At 37.8% G+C, this 19,883-nt stretch overlaps 1 protein-coding gene across 1 annotated transcript in view; it reads left to right on the top strand.

Annotated features, from left to right (window-relative positions):
• SLC9A3 (solute carrier family 9, subfamily A (NHE3, cation proton antiporter 3), member 3) overlaps positions 1–19,883 on the top strand; it is a 52,497-nt gene that overhangs the window by 23,594 nt on the left and 9,020 nt on the right. The window contains exons 2-9 of the mRNA XM_010576852.1: positions 2,509–2,811; positions 7,984–8,144; positions 10,216–10,294; positions 11,119–11,296; positions 12,191–12,411; positions 14,376–14,578; positions 15,605–15,694; positions 17,597–17,667. Of these exons, the coding sequence (XP_010575154.1) occupies positions 2,509–2,811; positions 7,984–8,144; positions 10,216–10,294; positions 11,119–11,296; positions 12,191–12,411; positions 14,376–14,578; positions 15,605–15,694; positions 17,597–17,667 (1,306 nt within the window). The remainder of the gene's footprint in view (positions 1–2,508; positions 2,812–7,983; positions 8,145–10,215; positions 10,295–11,118; positions 11,297–12,190; positions 12,412–14,375; positions 14,579–15,604; positions 15,695–17,596; positions 17,668–19,883) is intronic.

Genomic DNA, 19,883 nt, shown 5'->3' with positions numbered 1-19,883 from the left:
GAACATTGGACTTACAGGATGAGACAGTGTTATAACCAAAATCAGGTTGGCTTCCCAGCACTCACTGGGGGAAACTGGTTTTGGTTGTAAAGGTGAGAATTCTACAAAACATGAATTTTTAGCTGGACATTGTTTTTTTTTCCAAATGTCTAGTTCTGAAGAGTCTTCACAGGTTTATTTTAAATTTTTAACTTCTTGTAGTCATGGCTTATCTGCAAACATAGGAGTAGGAAAAACAGACTTGGGTTAGTAAGACTAGCTCAGCAACATTCATTTTCAGGGATAAGGAGATAATCCCTACTCTGTGAGGTGATAAATTAGTTGATAATTCACTGCCTGGAAATTCAAGGAATCAAGAATGACCAGTAGGAAGGACTTTTGAGAAGTTAAATGCTACAATTTATATACATGGAATAGTAGCTAGTTTGTTTTTCTTAATTTAATTTCTTTTTTTTTTTCTTTTTTTTTTTTTCAGTGCAAGCCCAAGGGATTTTATTATAAAGAGAGGAAACTAACTGGGAGAAACCACAGTGTTTGTTTCTGTCAAGTGTTGCTCAGCTATTGATTACATGGCACAGATGATACAGGAAACTGGCATGGTTTAGCCAACTTCACTGAATGCAGTTTGTTTTCACGGGATCGCTGTTGTATTAATCCCACCCTGAAACTATGTTCTAACATGGCTTAGTTTTCAAGTCTTGTCTACAAACACTTAGGAACATCTACATTCATGCTCATTGTTGGTATAGGCAGACTGTTATCATCTTTCCTTTTGTATCTCCTATTCTGATGAGGCTGTGGAGGTTATACAACTAGTAGGAACCATCTCATGGCGGGGCTACTATAATGATGGGTGATGCTTCTAACATTGCCTGTGTAGATGCAGCCAAGACTAAGACAGACGGGTCAGGAATGGGGCCCTTAAAACACTCTAAAAGGTAACTAGTAAATGTTTGACTAGGACAAATACTTGGCTGGGAGGAAAAACAATGGTCTTTCAGTAAAGTAACCTGGTCTAAGATCTCTGCATAGTCATGGGAAAGATTCTTCCACTATACCTTGAAAGGCTGGAATTCTTAATGATGGCTTCTTGTCCAAACCAGTTTTGAGCTAATTTGCCTTAGCATTGTAAAAGCTCCAACACAGTTCTAGGCTGATGCTCAAACCAGGAGAAACTTGGTGGCTTTTAGTGGAATTGTCTTCCTAAGGTGAAACTCACATTTTCAACACAAAGCTATATAAGTAAAATCCCATTTATTGGGTCAGCATCACAAAGTGCCAGGGTTCAGACCATCTGGGACACATCAATATTTAAGATAAACTGAAGGAAAAGCTCACAGAAATCCCAAGGAAGTCACTTAGCACACCTGTGCTTCCTTATTATCAAACACCTTTGTCACCTCCTCCATTTTCATGTTCCATTTTTCTTTGTAGACTTGACTTCTCTCCGTTTTTCTCTCTGCTTTTTTCTTCTTTTATCTGATACCTAACAAGTGCACTATAAATTACGTTGCCACATATTTTTGCAGTCTTACTTGTGTTTCTGTCATCTTGAACAGTCTCTTTTTTCTGTCTTGGTTTCGCCATCTTTCTGTCTCTTCAGATTCACTCATTGCACTGTAATTTTCTCTCCCTCTAATTATTGGCTAGTTTGCTAGTCTTACCACACCCTACCATTACATTTTTTTCTATAATACATACCATATACTATTCATCTTTATTAATAGATTTGACATACTACTGTAAGATACAGATTTTATGACACTGTTTATACAAAAGAAAGTAGCCTGTTGCAGAACCATTTCCCACAAATGTATCTGTATATGAAGAAGGCACCACTAAAGCCCCCATTTCTCCAGAAAGTCTCTGAATTAACTGAAATCCTTACTAGGGAGATTTTGAGGAAAAGGCCCAAAAAGGATCTCCCATGATACCAGCTCCGTTCTGCTCCTGCTGCAGGCTACATTGTCACGTAATAGTCTTCACAAATTTAAAAAGAGTTGTCTTGAAATTAGTTCTTCTTTCAGCATTCTTCTCCCATCCTCCAATAAACCTGCTAGTACACTGATCATTTTTAAAGACAAATGTTGGGAGGTCAAATGTGTATTTTTAGATACAGAAATAAACCATAAAGCCATATATTTCCAGCACTTCTACCATTTCTTTTCAGTCTTGCACTTACTGCTTTGCACAGAATGCCACCTTTCCCTAAACAGATCTTTTACGGAGAAGAAAATCCAATAAAGGAAATAAATGTCATGGAATATTGGTTTCATATAAATTGAAATATGCTGGATCAAATCTGAAAATCAACCATTTTATTGTATTTTGTAAGTGGCTAATGTTCTGACAGTGTCTGTATCCCATGCACTCCATGCATGCTTTTGGGTCCAATAACAATGAAAGCAGGAAGTTTGTGGGAAGTCAAAATTGCCAGCTAACAACAGTTGTTGCTCAAATTGTTTCTCCATTCCAATTCTAACAAACTGTTTTACTCTTTTCTTGCAGTTTTCCACTTGTCCCACAAAGTCACTCGGGTGGTTCCAGAGAGCGCTCTGCTGATCGTTCTTGGTCTCTTCCTTGGTGGCATCGTATGGGCAGCAGATCACATTGCCTCCTTCGCCCTTACACCAACCGTATTTTTCTTCTATCTGCTGCCCCCCATTGTTTTGGATGCTGGATATTTTATGCCAAATAGATTGTTCTTTGGAAATCTTGGCTCCATCCTGCTGTATGCTGTCATTGGGACAGTCTGGAATGCTGCCACAACCGGTTTATCTCTCTATGGCGTCTATCGGACAGGAATAATGGGTAAGTTTGATCTGTGAAGGAACAGTTGTGAATGCTGCTGTACACCAGCTGTTAGATGGATGATACTTTACAACGTAACAACTCTTTTCAGCAGAAAGATCCAATTTTAATGGGAGCAATTTGCAGTGTTTTGGCCAAATTTAAGAATGATCTGAGAAATCTTCTCTGAAGCAAGCACAAAAGGGACTTGAACCTGTGTCTCTCCTATTTCCCTGCTCTAAATTTGTGCGTACACTCTGGGGATAAAGCTCAGGATTCATGCTGCTAATGGACATCTGGACACAAATACACTCTGAAGGGCTTGTTTCTTTCTGCTGTGATAGAAACCTTCAAAGTTACCGTGAAACGGAACTGTCTTCCTTCAGTCAGTTTTAATATTAAGTAAGCAGTGGTTGCTGAGTGGGTATGTATGGATGACACATCTCCCTTTTTGTCTTCTGAGGCTGGAAATTGTAACTGAAGACCTACAGAGCCAAGTAGCACACTCTGTCTTAATTATACTACAATATAAGGGCATGAGGCTGCTAGAAGAGGCACAGAACAGCAATTCTTAATCTCCTCAGCAAGTGTGGCATGCACATCAGCCATGTACTGCCACCTGAAGAACAGTAATTCACATTGTGTGTGGATTGCATGTGTTTTGAAACAGGCACCCTATCTATGCTTTTTTAGTCTCTTTACTGAAGAAGCTCAAGAGGCCTTCTAGGACAAAATTCTCTTAGGTTAATGAGTTCTAGAAAGTACTTACAGGGCACATCTGAGTGCTGCTGAGAGCAGTACAGACACAGCGTGCTGCTGCTGCTGCGCCTGTGCAGGCTGCCCATCGGTTCTTGGCACCCAGTGCTGAAATTCGGGACTGAGCGAGTAGTTCCAAGACTGCGAGGGGTACGTGGTGGTGTACAAAAGGCTCAACAGCTAGTCATGGGGCTGATCTCCAACCACAGTGGTACACAATTGGCTCAGAGCAATTTACTGCAGCCTTCCTTTTCAGCCCAGATAAAACGAGTGCCTCAAATGGCAGAAGTTGCAGATGTTGCAGAGAACATTTTTGTGATGAAGAATTAAACTATCAGCTGATTATTACAGAACTTAACATGCTAGAGTCTTCCAGCCTCAAAAATGGCTCCCTTTATCCAGCATGGGGAAGTAGGAGAATTTGAGGCTGGGTTCTTTGAAACTGAGCATAAGAGTGGCATATCTGTTCCATCCATTCGAAGGGAAACCTGTGTTGTCCTTATTGGAGAATCCCAGTCTGGAAGAACTAGGCTACAGACTTGTTCATGATACTCAAATTACGTAACTACAGATGGTTCTAATATAGACATATATGATAGATTTAGCTTACATTTCAGATATTTACCTTACTATAACTTACATTTTATAAGTAACAATTTTTCTTTAGAAGATACAAAGGTGACAGCTCAGATGCAGGCACTATTGACTTCTGTAGGTGGGTAAGATGTTTTGTGTGCTTTCAGCCTGTAGGCACAATATATTGCATCCACAATTTCACATTTATAGTTAAACATAGGTCTTCAGGAACAAAAAAGATGACAAAGGGATATTGCTATTGCAACAGATTGGACAAGGATTTCTTTCTTTAAATAACCAAGCTGCTTGGAACAATTTAAAAATATGACCAATTATATTTTATTAACACCTGTTCTGGGAAATATAATGAATGATCATTACTTTTAAAAATATGTTGATAAAATTCATTAAAGGAAAAGCATTGACCTCTTTATGACATGTGAAATGGAAAAGTCAAGTGTTTTCCTCCCAAAATTTTATTTTAAGTGAAAAATCCATTTATCTCTTTCTCTCCTCTCAATCCATAAACAGTTCTCAACTAACTGTAAAAGCTGGATTTGATGGCTGCATGTTCTGTCTGCTTCATCATTATGCAAATCTTTCAGTGACAGTATATACTAGAACTCTGAGCTTACAGTTAAACAGGAAAATCGGCCCCTGCCACAGGTCACAGCTGAAGTTCTACAAGCTAAAAATAGGGATGTTAACAACGGCAAACAATAAACTGACATGGCTGGTGAATTTAAATGTTTAGAATGAGCGTTAATTGGTATACTGTGGGGACCTGTCTTTACTACCAAGACATATTATAACCTCCTGGAGTTCTAATTTCAGCTGTGGAAAAGGCCAGAGACGCCTGTCCCTGATTCAAACTATGTCATTCTCCAGCAAAGCTAAGTAGGACTTTAAAATATCTACATGACACATACTTACTAATCCACTAAATACATTGTGTTGACCTCCAAGATGCCAGCAAGATCCGAGCACCACGCTTTGTGAAAAGCCTTGCTATTGTTACTTACTCGCTGAAGATAGGAGAATGCTGAGTTACTCCAATTTCTAGAAGAGTTCATAGCAGCCTCTGATTGAAGTTCTATGACATATTTTTGTTTCTACCCCACTTTTTCTACAATTGGAGTGAATAATGCTAAAAGTAATATCATTATATCATTAAAAATGTAGGAATGTGTATCCTATAGACTAAGATGAACTAAAACCAAGTTACTTCCAACTTTACCATTGAATGGGCCTTAAGTACTGTCCATCAATATGAGAGTGCATAACCCAAACTGGATTATATAGATTTCCTACATAAATAAATACAAAAGCAGCTCTTTATTTGCATTCAGTATCCTTATAGATATTATAATTGCAAAAGAAGAAGAGGGAAGGTGATGATAACAAAGAAATCCTTCTTTAGAAGTGAAATTAAAAGATCAGCACCTTAACTATTAACCAACAGCCGTACCAGTCTGCTTGCACAGAATAGGAAGAAGTTTCTAATCCTAAATCTTTCTGACTGATTGCACCTAGCTCTTCATCGTCTGCTGGAGAACTAACAGATGCAGCACTTCTCTGTGGAATAATCGTGGTTGTGACTAATGCTTAGAAGAATTTTTCCTGTACAATCTAGGTTATAGTGACATGCTGAGTATGTGAAGAAGTCTTAAACTGAGCCCAGCGAACTTACCTTGCTCAGGTGTCACTGCTGGCAGCTAGTCAGTCCAGACTCTGGTGAGCTGGAGGAAGTGATGGTCATGTATCACTTGGAAATAACTTGCATTATTAGTCTAAATAAAAGTCTGATTTAGAAACCCCCAGCCTCTTGAAACTGCTTTGTAGGAATTAAAGATGTGTCCTAACCTTTCCATAAATATTTGCTCACTAGCTTTGCAAGTCTTCAAAGAATGTACCAATGATTATAATTGGTAACATATAAAAAAAGATAAGCAATCTCAGTGAGCCTATTTATTTTAAAAGCTTACTTTCTATTGTACCCTGATATCTGATAGTTATTGTCATTGGGCTTGTTCCTTCCTTAAGCATGGCAGAGAAGAACAACATTTGATGGAACCATTACTTAGATTCAGGTTCAAGGCTGTTCTCAGAATTTTTGGCACAGACTTTAGTTCACTGTTTCAAGCCCTCTCTCGCACTGAAATGGATAGATTCAGTCCTCATTCACAGCCCAATATGTCCAAGAGTGAACAAGACTATTTCGCTTTTTGAAAATACAAAGTAGTTCTATGTCTGTGCAAACTATGAATTTCTGTTTACAGGGCCTTACCAAGGTCCCTATAAAATATATGGAAAACATTGTAGAAGCTCTGGTTGGCAGACAGCACCTAAGAGACTATGTACTTCTGCAGCTCCCCCAGGTTATTGGCCATTGTCACCACCCCAACAGGTTGTTGTCTACTCCTGTCTCTGGCTGCCCATGTAAGTGTCCTTCTCTTGAGTAAATACGCCCATGCCATTTTGTATCAACACTATTTGGAATCTAGCTTCTGTTTCAATTACCCTTCAAGCACTAAACATTCTGGATTTGAAAAATTGTCTCGTAAGAGTTCTTGCTAGAGGAGTGGCCACGTTGCTCTGGAAATACCTTACAGGCAATATTGATCCTTTGACTACGGCTACTGACTGTCATTGTCTGACTCATCATTTCCAAATCATTTAATCAGATGGATTTCTCCCTCACCTGAGGGAGGTATATAAGGCAATAATGCCTGATACAACTGTCTGTTAATTTTGGGCATGGGCCTCTGCACTGTGTTCTAATGAATGAACTCTCAACATATTCCTTCTTTGCTCTTCCTCCTATAATTTTGGGTTTCATCACCTCTTAATGAACTTTGCTTCCTCCTCCATCCATTGATGAACATGAAGGGAATTTTCCTGTTCTCTACCCTTTCAAAAACCTGTTCCCCAGAAAAAATGACTGGGATACCACTCTTGATTGCATGAAGAGGGTAAATTTTGCAAGATATTTAGGAAGCTGAGCACAGCCATCTTTGTGGCTCTCCCTTTTCTGTTACTTTTAAAATTACAGTGATGCTTGTCTCAGCCTGTTTGCATAACTGAACAGAATGACCTTAATAACTAAAAAAAGATTAAAAAAAAAAATAAATACTGGGTTACTTTGTCACCAGAGTTTTGTAGTTCCAAAACTTTTGAAATCATTGCCAAAATTCCTAAGGCGCTACAACACAAACATGTTGAGGTACATTTTAGTCCTTCACCTGTTTTTACGGTCTGCTTGCGGACAATTTAACAGTGGCCTCATGAATCATAATTTGGGAACAAGTGGCTTAACTGCACCTATCAATGAATGTCTACTTGAATAAGGTGGCCACAAGTGGTGTTTAACTGCACTGAGGGCATTTAAGCCCCACTGTAGCAGTTCTTAGCGACCAAGAGTCCAATTTGGCCTGTGACCTAAAGTTTTTTGGAACGCTTACTTCAGGAGTACTGGTATATTTCTCTTACTATCTTGACAGTTCTCAGTTATCATGAGATAATATACACAAGTTTGATAAACCATACCACACACAAATACAAAGCCAGTTTAGATCTGGAAATACTTATCTCAGGTGACTTGCCTTAAGAACCATGAGGACTATACCGTACCCAGAATCAACTTTGATCCTCATGGGCCAATGCTGGATCCAACAAACCTTGTAGGATACAAGGTGACACAATGCAGAACTTGGTAGGTAGTTTCTGTGCCATGCTTTCCAGTTGATGCCTTAGGATCCGTATTTTCAAGGATTTTGCATTATCTGTAATATCACACTCTGTCATTACTCTAGATAATAGAGAGCTGACTCCGCTTATACTTTGTTTGCTTTGTTTTTGAAGGCCACCTGAATTCTGGACTGCTGGACTTCCTCTTGTTTGGCAGCTTAATTGCCGCTGTAGATCCTGTAGCTGTTCTGGCAGTGTTTGAAGAAGTCCATGTCAATGAAGTTCTATTCATCATCGTTTTTGGAGAATCACTTCTGAATGATGCTGTAACTGTGGTAGGTAAATTATATATCCCAAACTCACCCAAACTCTAGAGGGTTTCTTCTGACGTGTGTTTTCCCCTTAAATGAAATACTGTGTCATCTGTGTTTATCTACTCATGGGCTAGCGTAGCATAGCTCATGGTGTTCTCTCTGTCTTGCTTACAAACACTGTATTGCAAAGATTAAATGTTTGAGCCTGAAAGCTATTTGGAGCCTGTAAGTCACATAAAAATATACAGTCCTGGGTTGGATGAGCATAAAAACATTTAAAATTAAGTTTCAGGTGTGTATGTTTTATCTGCCTTTGCTGTTGAAGTAGGGCTTTCATGACTTACCAAAATTAGTTCCAGGGATTTTAAGCCTTTCTTTGCTGTTGTTTTTTAATGCAGATACTCTTTTCTGCATGTTTCCATTATGCCCATAATTTATATGCATACCTCAGATATATAGACAGTGAGAGAGAGAATAATCACCAAAGTGCTTATGCCTGTTCCCTCTCTTTTACTTCAATCAGATGTTTGTCAAACAGATATATAACAAAGAGCCAATTTGGGAAAAATAGTGGGACATTTTAGAAAGTTTGGGTTGGGTTGGGTTTTTTTGGTAACGTTAATTTCTGGTTGGTTTGGTTTTTTTGGTTTTGGGTTTGTTTGTTTTTCATTTAGAAAGAAAAGGAAAACTTAATAGACTTCAATAGACTTAAAACAATCCCAAATTTCTACTGATGTTTTTATTTTGATTGAAACAGCCTTTCTTTTCATACAAAATTTTTCTCAGAATAAAGTAGTCAATAGTTTTGTAGTACAGTGCTAGTGGGCAGGGATCAGGAAGTCCTATGGCAGAAAGATGCTGTGCAACTGAGTAGCTGTAGAGCTTCAATTTGCTTCTTGGATCATCTCCTATTCCTGCTCCTGCATATCTCCAAAGGAGGGTAAGACGTGTCCACCAGGCTCAGTGACTTAATTTTTTGCAACCAAGGCAGCAAGGCACTGCAAGGTCACTGGCAGCAGCCTAACTGTTCACAGGAGTTTGAAAGGGCCATTTAGGGCCTCCAGAGAAACCTAACTGCCTTTAGATATCAGTCTCATCAGTACTTTTGGGGTATTACTGGAAACAAATATTAAAATAAACCCTTGATGAACTCAAGTATCAACATCACTGGCTCTCAGAAGGAAAGGAGTTTTTGTTACTGTGAAATGAACACAAACACTCACTCTACGAATAAAAGGAAGTTTGATTGTTGAAGAAAATCCAGAAGAGAAGAGTAAGCATGATCAAGAGTAAGAAAGTTTGAAACGACTGCAGTTCTTACCTTGAAAAAGGAAGGACTGGCGGACAGAAGAAAGTGGATGATGTAGCATTCTTTAAAAGTAAATGTGTGAAAGACTACTGTTACAGAACAAAATAACCTCTGTGCCATGACTGGGGTAAATATGATAAGAGTTAAGCTTAGCTGCAACAGGGAAAGCTGAGAAAGCCCTAGTGAAGTTCTCCTCCATCACTGGAGGAATTAACAATAGATGAGACAGGCATGTGTCAAGAATGATGCTCATACAAACCACCTTAGGCAGGGGTATGGATAAGATGAATTCTTTACTTTCAGCACTATCACTGTTAGTCAATTATTTTAAAAGCTTTAGAACAATTATTATAGTTTATTCTCTTTTATGTTCAACTTATTTTATGTATGTTCAACGTATTTCAATCCAGTATCTTACTATTATCTTAAGTGTCTTATACAGGTGATTAAATAGATCTGCCAAATATCTGCATTTTTAGAGTAAGAAGTGCTTTAGAAAACACAAACACATCTAGATGTAACAATGCTTCTTATAGACAGAAATAATACTGAAGAAATCATATTGAAATGGAAAGTTGGTTTTTTTAAATTTTTGTTTCTTCTTGCTCCACTGCATTTTTTCCATTTTGAGAAATTCAGAAATCTGCAAAATCTTCTCCCTCCACACAGACTTTCCCTCAATCATACATAATTTCAGAATTCATAATGTTGGGGCCCATAATGAGATTATTTTAATAGGCTTAATTCAGGAGCAATATTAAGTTAGTCTACTTTTCTTTTCAGGTGCTGTACAATGTGTTCGAATCTTTTGTTACAATAGGTCCAGAGAATGTGACGGGGGTTGAATGTGTCAAAGGAATAGGTGCGTAGAATTGAATTCCATATCACATCATTGATGTACATATGCAGACTTTTAAACAAAATATTATTTTTATTATGCTATCAGTAACTGTTCTTTTTCAGCCCTTTCCCTTGTCACTCATATGTCCATATATGTGGCATAGACAAACATCCTAAGAAAATAAATAAGTGAATATTCCTGAGTATTTGGGAAACTTAATCAGATTTGTTTTCTTCTGAGGAGACTCAACAGATGCAGAATTCAGTTGTTAAGACCACCAAACTTGACAGCTATACATATTTTCTTTGTATTTTATAACATGTCCTTAGTTTCAGCCTATGCTGCTCCTGCATTCCAGGAAAGTTGAGATTGCATATGGGCATTCTCACTCCTTATCACTGATTGCCATCAAATAACGTTTGCCAGTGACTATCAAGAAATGTTATTTACCTAAAAATTTAGTTACTATTTTCCATTCCAAGCATGACATGATACTACATTATCTTATGAATCAACGTTTTAACAGTGACTTTGGCATATTCTATAATATGCTTTTGGAAAACCATTTGTTTATAGAATGTGGGGAAAAAAATTTTCAAAGAAATGTAGTGGGTCTTGAATATGCCTAAAATGCTGAGGCTTAACAGAAAGTAACCTTGTTTTTTCTAGAGAATGCTGCATTCACATACCACGTGCTCAAAAGCCATCCATGTTGTTGCATTTTAGAAATAATTTTTGATGTGTCCTCCAAAATGTTCTCTGATTTGCTGGCCGTACAACAGAAGAGAACTAGTTCAAACCATTGTATTTCTACTCTTTAAGCTGTGTTTGGTTTTGTTTTTCAGTGTCATTCTTTGTGGTGAGCCTGGGTGGGACACTGGTTGGCATTTTCTTTGCCTTCCTGCTGTCATTGGTCAGTCGTTTTACCAAGCACGTGAGAATCATTGAACCTGGATTTGTGTTTATCATTTCCTACCTGTCCTACCTCACAGCAGAGATGCTTTCTCTTTCCGCTATCCTTGCGTAAGTCTCTTTTTATTACTGCCTGTGAAGGGGCTGAGAAGGGAATATGGTTTTTAAAAACACTGAAAAGAAAGACCTAAATTATATAGGACAGCTATAGAAAATTACACTCATGAAACTTATGCTGAATATTACTATCATCACACTGCAGTAGATTATAGTTTGCAAATACTGTCATTCAGCCTTGAAAAGGAATGCAAGTTTTCCAGTATCTGCTCTGCAACATGAGAACTTCCTTTGCAAAATACAGACTTGACTCTTTCCTCTTTGTGATTAATAATACTTCAATAACTTACAGTTGTCCATTTTTATTGACAACTTTCCCTATACTTTGTAATTAAAACAATATTTTTCTAAGGCATTATATGAATGTCCATTGTTTGCTGCTCTCACTGTCTTGAATGGGCTGTTAAGTTTTGCCTGTCTTGCCTCTTTTGGCTTGAGTACCTCTGTGGTCTTTCTTCTTTTGGTATCCATTGATTCCTGGGATACTTTTCTTCTCAGTTTTGCTTGTTGTGTTTGTAGATGCTACAGTGAGTATATTCAAGATCTGAAAATCTTACTGCAAACAGATCATTAGTTTAAGATGACGTATAATGTAAACAAAATTAAAATTTTGCATGTAAGGCAGTATTTGAGGTAAAGTAATCTGAAGAGAATTAAGGTCTGTTAGGATCTAATGAAATACTGTCTTCAGACCTCTTGGGGTGACCTCAGGATGAATGTTTGAGATATATGCTTTTTACCTAGCTTTGACTCCACAATGGTTCCTGAGTGTGTTTTTTCTTAGGAATTAATGGTGGGGTTTTATCACTATGTGACAGACAGATGGAAATATTATTAAATGTTACAATGAGTATCTTCTGAACAATTGCTTCTCTTGTTTTTTTCTAGGATAACTTTCTGTGGCATCTGCTGTCAGAAATATGTCAAGGCTAACATATCTGAACAATCTTCTACAACTGTAAGATATACCATGAAAATGATGGCCAGTGGAGCAGAAACTATTATCTTCATGTTCCTGGGAATTTCAGCTGTAAATCCAGAAATCTGGACTTGGAATACAGCTTTTATTCTGTTGACTCTGGTCTTCATCTCAGTGTACAGAGTTATTGGTAAGGGGATGATCTTCTTCCTGTCCTTGCATTGTATTGTTGATGCAATCATATATTCTTTTGTCAAAAAAAAAAAAAAAAAAAGAATTTGGAGTTCTAGACTTGTTCCTTTTAAAATATTCCACTTATTTTAGTTGAATTTATGGTTGGTTTTAGGTTAGGAGGGTAGATCTCTACAGTAAGCTTCATCATATACAGAAAATATAGTAGGATTTCACTTTTGATCACATGTGACGATATGACTAGCCCAACAGTTAACATGAATCACCCAGTGGGTAACCTTCAGTGACCCAGCACATGGTATTGGCAAAATCTCCCAGTGAAATGGCCTTTGTTCTTTAACTTGCAGCCTAACAAAAGATGTGAGCTCTGTCAGCCATCTCTTTCCTTCAGCTCTTTCAGTTTGGTAATAAAGAGATTGTCTTAAGCTAATTTTACGGTTGACTTCAGGTTTGAGACACACAGTGATGTAAGACCATACATAATTACACCACAGGTTCTCTGGCTTAAGAAATAATTCTCAGGGACTGGTGAAAAACTGAGTAAATAAGACTGTGGCAGGTAGGGATTACCTACTGTCAATTTAGTGGGCTTATATAAGTTTGCAAACATTTCAAAATACCAATGGCGATTTGCCCAACTATGTAGTTCTACTATTTAATCACTATTTTGTGACATAGCAAAGGGGCTAAAATCACAAAAAAGGCATAGAATGAAGTACTTCTAGAGAGTAACACACATAGTGATTTGGTGTATGTACTTACATCTGGGAATAAATTAAATGGGTTTGTCTTGAATTAAATTAAAATAAAAGGTAACACATCTACCTAGGTAGCAGTCTTCCTTGACTCTGTATTCTTATTCTGTTTAGAGATTCCTGTGCTGAATGAAGGGCCTAGCCCCATGTCCTCCCTTCTAAATCATCTGTAACCACTGTTCATTTAGCCACCTCTCAGTAAGCACTGATGTGCATGAGGTGTTTAAACGAGTTTTCAGTATCTTGACTTTGTGACTTCTTGTATTCCTGGAATGAGTGGTTAACAATCCTGTAATAAGTGTGATCAATAATTAAATAGTAAATATTTAGCAATAACAATATGTACCCCTTAAAGTAATTGAGCTTAGACACTAATAAATTACTAAAGACCTGATGATATTGGGCTGTACATAATTTCAGCTCTCATACCCTTGGAGGAGTCAGATTGGTGTCATGAATTCATTTTCAAGGTCCCTTCCTCCAGAGGCCTTGCTTACAGTGATACACACAAGACAGTCTTCCCTTAGCACAAGTTCAATGTTCTGTAAAAAGAGGAATATCTGTTTTGCACTGGTTGACAGTCTTGGCTTGCGGCAGTGGGACACACACGCTGTGCCGCTCTCAGAACAGTGAAGCTGTTTTCCTTCTGTACGGTGGGAGCTCTGGGAGACATGATTTCTAGAGCTTTAGGTCTCCTACAGCAGGCAGCATCTCACCTGTAGGCCTGAAAGACAGTGTCAGCAAAACTACGCAACCCTCTTGACACAAATGTCATTTTTAGTGATGTGTAAAGAGTGCCACACTTATCCCTAAATCAACACTGTTTCAACCCGTTTCTCTTTCTGCTAAAAGACCCTGTGGGTATCACCGACTAGGGTGCTAGAAATATTACCCTTTCTCAACAGTGAATTTCAAAGGTCAGCACAAAGCAGAATTTCACCTGTAGTGCCTTTGCCAGTGGGCAGCGTTCTCGGAAGAGCCGCTGGCTTACAGAAGCAGCTTCGTCTAATTGCTCTGGCTGAACATAAAGGGGAAGGTACCAGGTGGACCTGCCCTCCTTGGCAGCCTAGCAATACAGAGGGAGAAGTAGGTGGTGTAGAGAATTTGTTACGAAAGCAGGCTGGTGGTACCGTTTCTGTTACGGATGGGTGGGATATTGACATTTTGTAAGGGTATTTCTAGACATGCTGGCATTTGTTTTTTATAGGTGTGGTTTTACAGACATGGATTCTTAACCACTACAGAATGGTCCAGTTGGAGATAATAGACCAGGTGGTGATGTCATATGGTGGACTACGTGGAGCGGTTGCTTTTGCCCTGGTTGTACTTCTGGATGTGAACAAAGTGAAAGAGAAAAACCTGTTTGTCAGCACAACTATCATTGTTGTGTTTTTTACTGTTATTTTCCAGGTAATTCAACTTCTTAAGCATGCTTCTTGCAAGGAGAAGGAGTCCCCCCAAAGTACCGACTGCTTAAAGCAGTTCTCAGCTGAAGGTTGCATATTGTTTCACTGAACTGAAAGCATAATTGAATTTGTAATTTTAGTAACAAAGGTCCCATTTTATGTTTTCATATGGCACCACAAGGGACAAAACACAATTTCTCTGTGCTAAAAAATGTTCAGTCTTAGCTGCTTGGTATTAATAGTGCTCAAGTTAATATCTGATTAAACATCCTTCACCTCGTGTGAATAACTTTAGGGAACAGTCCTTTTCATGGGCAAATACAGTCATTAAGCTGATCTACCTGAGCCTAAGTCCTTGTTTTAAAATATAACAGTAAGCAGTGGGACAAGAAAGTATTTAGCATAAAAACAAAATAGCACTTCCTGGATGAAAAAAACAACATTAATTTAAATGGGGATATGTCGGTACATACTAGCTTGGAATTTTTTCTCAAATTTATTATAGAGAGTTTAATTGCGATCACAAACTCCTGATACATGCAGAAAATACCACATTCAATGGCATAGGAAAAACTTTAACCCTTCCAGTACCATATTTTTCTTATAGAAGATATATTTTTCCACTGTTTTGTGTCTTTTCAAGACTTTGTAACAGGAGCTGAGGGTACTGCATTATTTTATCATCAAAAGTGGACAGAGATCAACTGAGGAAGTATGAGAACCACCATATAACATACAAAAATGCTCTATTTCTCTTTAACAATGACCAGCTGGTATTCTTTTTAAATTCAGGTTTTCCCTTCAAAGAGAAATAGCAGACTCCTGCCAGCCCAACTCACTGTTTTTCCTGACCCCTTTTGGAGGAAAAGCTATGCTGTTGTCCATAAATCAGGGATAGATGACATGAAGCAGGGAAGAGTTAAGCAACTCACTAAGGCTTGCACATTGAAACCATCCTTGAAACAAAACAGTAATAGTGATAGTAATAGAAATAATTCGTAAGTATTTATTATCATGTTTCAATCCTTAGGGACTGACTATCAAGCCTTTGGTACAGTGGCTGAAAGTGAAGAAAACGGAACACAGAGAGCCAAAACTGAATGAGAAACTTCATGGCAGAGTAAGATATTTTTAAATAAAACTATGGTATCTTTTGCATTTTTACAGAGTGCATTAAGAAAAACAAAAACTAGAGAAAATTTCTTTTTGGAAGGGAGGGGAGAATCAAATTCAAGTGCAAAATCCTTCAAACATTTCAGAAGTTATCTGTAGGTTGTAATTTGTCTTTGGGTTGAGTCCTGTGAGGGGATACTCAACTGAAGGTTCTGGTCTTTTCACTTGAGAATTCAGTGGGGCTGACAGTACTATGGAAACAGCACGGCTGGGATATGCTTCTTACTCTTCAGCTAAAAGAGGAGGACATCTGACTGAAGATCACTAGGGCAAAACACGTGGAAATAAGTTTATTTTTCCTTCTTAAATATTCTTTATTTATGGAAAAGATATGAAAGCAGGCTTTGTAGTTTGCATAGAAATGTAGTCTGCTGCCCAGTGCAGATGTTAATTATATACTGAAATTCCACATTAATGGTAATAGTTTTAGTTCAGTGTGAATGCTGTGTGCGCTTGCATTTCTTTAACCTTTTAAAAGACTTTGAACCATGTTCTTTTCCAATTCACTTTCACACAATGTTATGAAGTTTTTATTCAGTAGAAGATAACATACATTTTCAATACAAATATAGGTTAGAGGACGGAAGACTTTAAGACATCTTTCATGGCCTTCTTTAATCCATAAATTTTTCAGATTTACACAGCTATCCTGCATTGAGTATTTTAACACATTCTTGTATGAGCTTCTAATCTTGTCTGTTTTCATGTTGGAGGTTACCTGAAGTGAATTAACAACTTAGTGATGGACAGGGTTTGTTTCTGAGGAATTCTTTAACACACTACTGAATAAATACATTATGACTTTGTTATCCAGCAATTCAAATTCCTATTTCTGTTCAAATATTTTACTATTTGAACATCAGGATTCTTCCCCCAGGTGAAGAAATACAGTCTGTCTACATTTATGGGATATACCTTTACATGTCAGTTATTAGTGCAGGCCGAGCAGTAATGTTAATCCTAACACTTTGTAAAGTTGTATGTACTGATTCACCGCTTCCTAGAATAATCTAGCAGATACTGTCTCAGGAGGCACAGCGCTCCTAGAAAGGTATAAATTGCAGCCTTCAGAGAGAGGGAGCACTCTGTGTGTTCTCATGTAGTAGGAGGGAGACAACTTCCTTATAATACAGTTTTCTCCACTTCCATGTCAGGTATCTCCTGAAGACAGTAATTAATATTATATTCAGGAATAATCCATATCACCCATGTTGTTCTAAACCTAGCGTGCTATATATTCTGCAGTAATCACTCCAGTGTTCAGAAAGAAATGTTAACAACCATATACAGAAAAAGACCAAATTCTACCTGCAGCTGCCTTGGTTTGAATCAAGAGTTATAAACCTCAGGAATTCTATCAGCCATCTAATATACCAAGTATGGGATTTTGCCCTAGATATGAAAAGAATGGTGCCTACTTCTAGTCTGAGGGAAGTATGAATTCCTGAAACATCTAGAAAGAAACACTAGGGAAATTTTTCAACTCATTTAATCACCAACAGTAATAGCGGCTGATGTACTTCATAGGGCAGAAATGGAGGTGGTAAAGTGAGTCAATAAAAGAGTCTTAAAACTGAACGTTAAAATGGGGACTTAAGTACCTTCTTGCTGAGACCCTTGTAATTCAAGAATAGTTAGTGAATTTGTAAAGAACTGGTTAGAAAGCTCAGGACCTCTGAAGAAAAGCATATAGTAGTTAGTATTTCTGTAAATGGGGAAAAAAAATCTGCTTAGCAGCAAAAAAAATTATTCTGCATAGCCACCTGGTCTAACCTGACATAAAGTGAGCTATTTTTTAATTATGCCTTTTATTTCTGTAAAGATATTAATTCCACTTTCACTTTTCTAGGCCTTTGATCACATTCTTTCTGCTATAGAAGACATTTCTGGACAAATAGGACATAATTATCTGAGAGACAAGTAAGTAGTAACTAACTTGGAATGTTGAAATACTGCTAGGAAATCTTATCTGTAAATTATGACTTTTTAAACCTGTGAGTTTAGGGACAGCAAGGATGTCAAATGTAGTTTAAAAAGTTATATACTGAAAATACTGGAAATATAGCAAATGTGAAAATAGTTTATTTTTGTACAACCGGAATCTTTTCTTTTTCTTCACAGTTCAGATTAGGCCTTTGCAAATACCTCAGTGCACATCCAGGGATCAGCTTCTCTCAAGATTTGAGAACTGCCCATTTGCACAAAAAGTTAATGTTGGTCCTTCTCTGTAATACTCCATTTCATGAACATTATTTGTGTGTGGATGCACTAAAAAAGCTTAACTATGACTGCTAGTTGTTTATCCTATTTCTACAAAGGATGCGTTCAACACCTCTGAAAGTGCTGGCAGAGGGTGCTTTGAAATGACTCAGATAGTTTAAGCCTATTTGTTTGAAACCAATAATGAAAATTATGGATAATTTCCATCCCCCTCTGTTTGTAGTTGATTCATCTTGAGAGAAGCAAATTACTCAGCTGAAAGATACAGACACCATTTTCTTTAAAGTATATGTGAAGAGTTACCATTGTGATGGGCAGACTTCCATAATCTAGAGGAATAAATGTGAAAAAAAAGGACATTAAATCTGGACATCTTTAAGAGCGTTATTTAAGGTTAGGCAGTTCTCTCCCTGGAGTGAGGTCATTTCATAGGTGCAGACAGTCACAGTTCTGACCTGCTCATGTCCTGCTGACTCAGCATGTCAGTTCCACGCCAAAAGCCATGTGGTTGTGTTAGTTTTCTGCCAAGCACTCCCCTAACCCTTGCTGAGAAGCTGAGTATATTAGCTTAGGTTGAGCATTATGCTCATATAACTATACAACTCCTAGGCTGGAGCTAGATTGTATCTGAGCTCAAGCAGAATTGCTTACCTGTCTGTACCCAGTTATAGGGATAGTTTCTTTCCTTTCCTTTTGCTCTTTGTTCATTTATGCAGTGAAGAATTTTCATGAGGCACCCCAAATAGAACATCCTCTTTCTTTTGGTGTAAATTTTTAGTTTACTTTTTGGGAATGAATTTCAGCAGGCTATAATACAGGGGAATACATCCCCAGTTTTGAAATACTGTCTTGAAGATGGAGCTAAATATTTTTAAAGTGGCAGGTTGGAGTTTGACTTCTTAGATGTCAGAAAGTAATCTCCCTGAGTAACAAGAGAAGGAGTGGCTTAATGTAGATTCATGGTTGAGTGTGTGGTTTGATGACTAATGTATTTTGAATGAGACTGCCTTAAGTCTGCTTCTTTTGGACTACTTGTACATGAAAGTGCTGCTTCCTCAAAGAAATGGCAGCCCCTAGCATCCTCACCGATGTGCTCAGGTGTGGCAGCCTGAGTTAGAGACTGCTTTTCAGATGTTCTGGCTAGAGAAGAGGAATAGTTATCAACTCTGTGAATAATGTTTAACAGCAAAAAGGTTTCAACAATCTGATTAAAAAGTCGTAAACTCAAAATAGCCATTGGGCAAGATGGATAGAATCACTTTCAATAGTAGTCTCCAAAGTTGCCTCATGCCCTCTAGAGAAAATCTTGAGGAAGGTAGATGAAAGTAAGGCAGCCTTTATCTTCTGGAGCTAAGTATGAAATGGCAGATATCCTACCATCAGACAAACTTGGAATTGTACATCACAGAAAACACACGTTACTTCTGTGCCCCAGAGTACATCAGTGGCATGAATAAGGCCCTCTGTAAGTGCTTTTGGAAAGGCACTGTTGTTGTGAACTGATTTTCTAGGCTGGCTGTCCTACAACACAGCTGGGGAAAAGCAGATTCCCTTCCAAAGGAGGAAAGAATATTAAACTTTTAGAATGAAGTTATTAAATATAACTGCATAATCAGAAGTGGAAAAATAAGGTAGTATGATCTCCTGGAGTATAAAATGTCCTAGTGACTCTGAAATGGGATACTGTAATCATAGCACTCTTGCTGTTGTAGTAGTGTTTGGTAAGTGAACCTATTAAATGCTTTGTGACAGCTGCATAACCCTGTAGCAGGCTTTTCCTTAACTTTCTTTAAATGCTAATTGAAGAGCTTCAAAACACAAATCCCTCACTTTGCTATGTTCACCATTTTTTAAAAAGTGCTTAGCTCACAAAAATATCATTTATGCTAAACTAAAAATGCTGTGAAACTAAAATT

This window comes from Haliaeetus leucocephalus, unplaced genomic scaffold (genome assembly GCF_000737465.1).
Source record: "Haliaeetus leucocephalus isolate CR32 unplaced genomic scaffold, Haliaeetus_leucocephalus-4.0 Scaffold41, whole genome shotgun sequence".
Lineage (NCBI taxonomy): Eukaryota > Metazoa > Chordata > Aves > Accipitriformes > Accipitridae > Haliaeetus > Haliaeetus leucocephalus.
The sequence above is the reverse complement of the archived record's forward strand: the minus strand, read 5'-3'. Positions and strand labels throughout refer to the sequence as shown.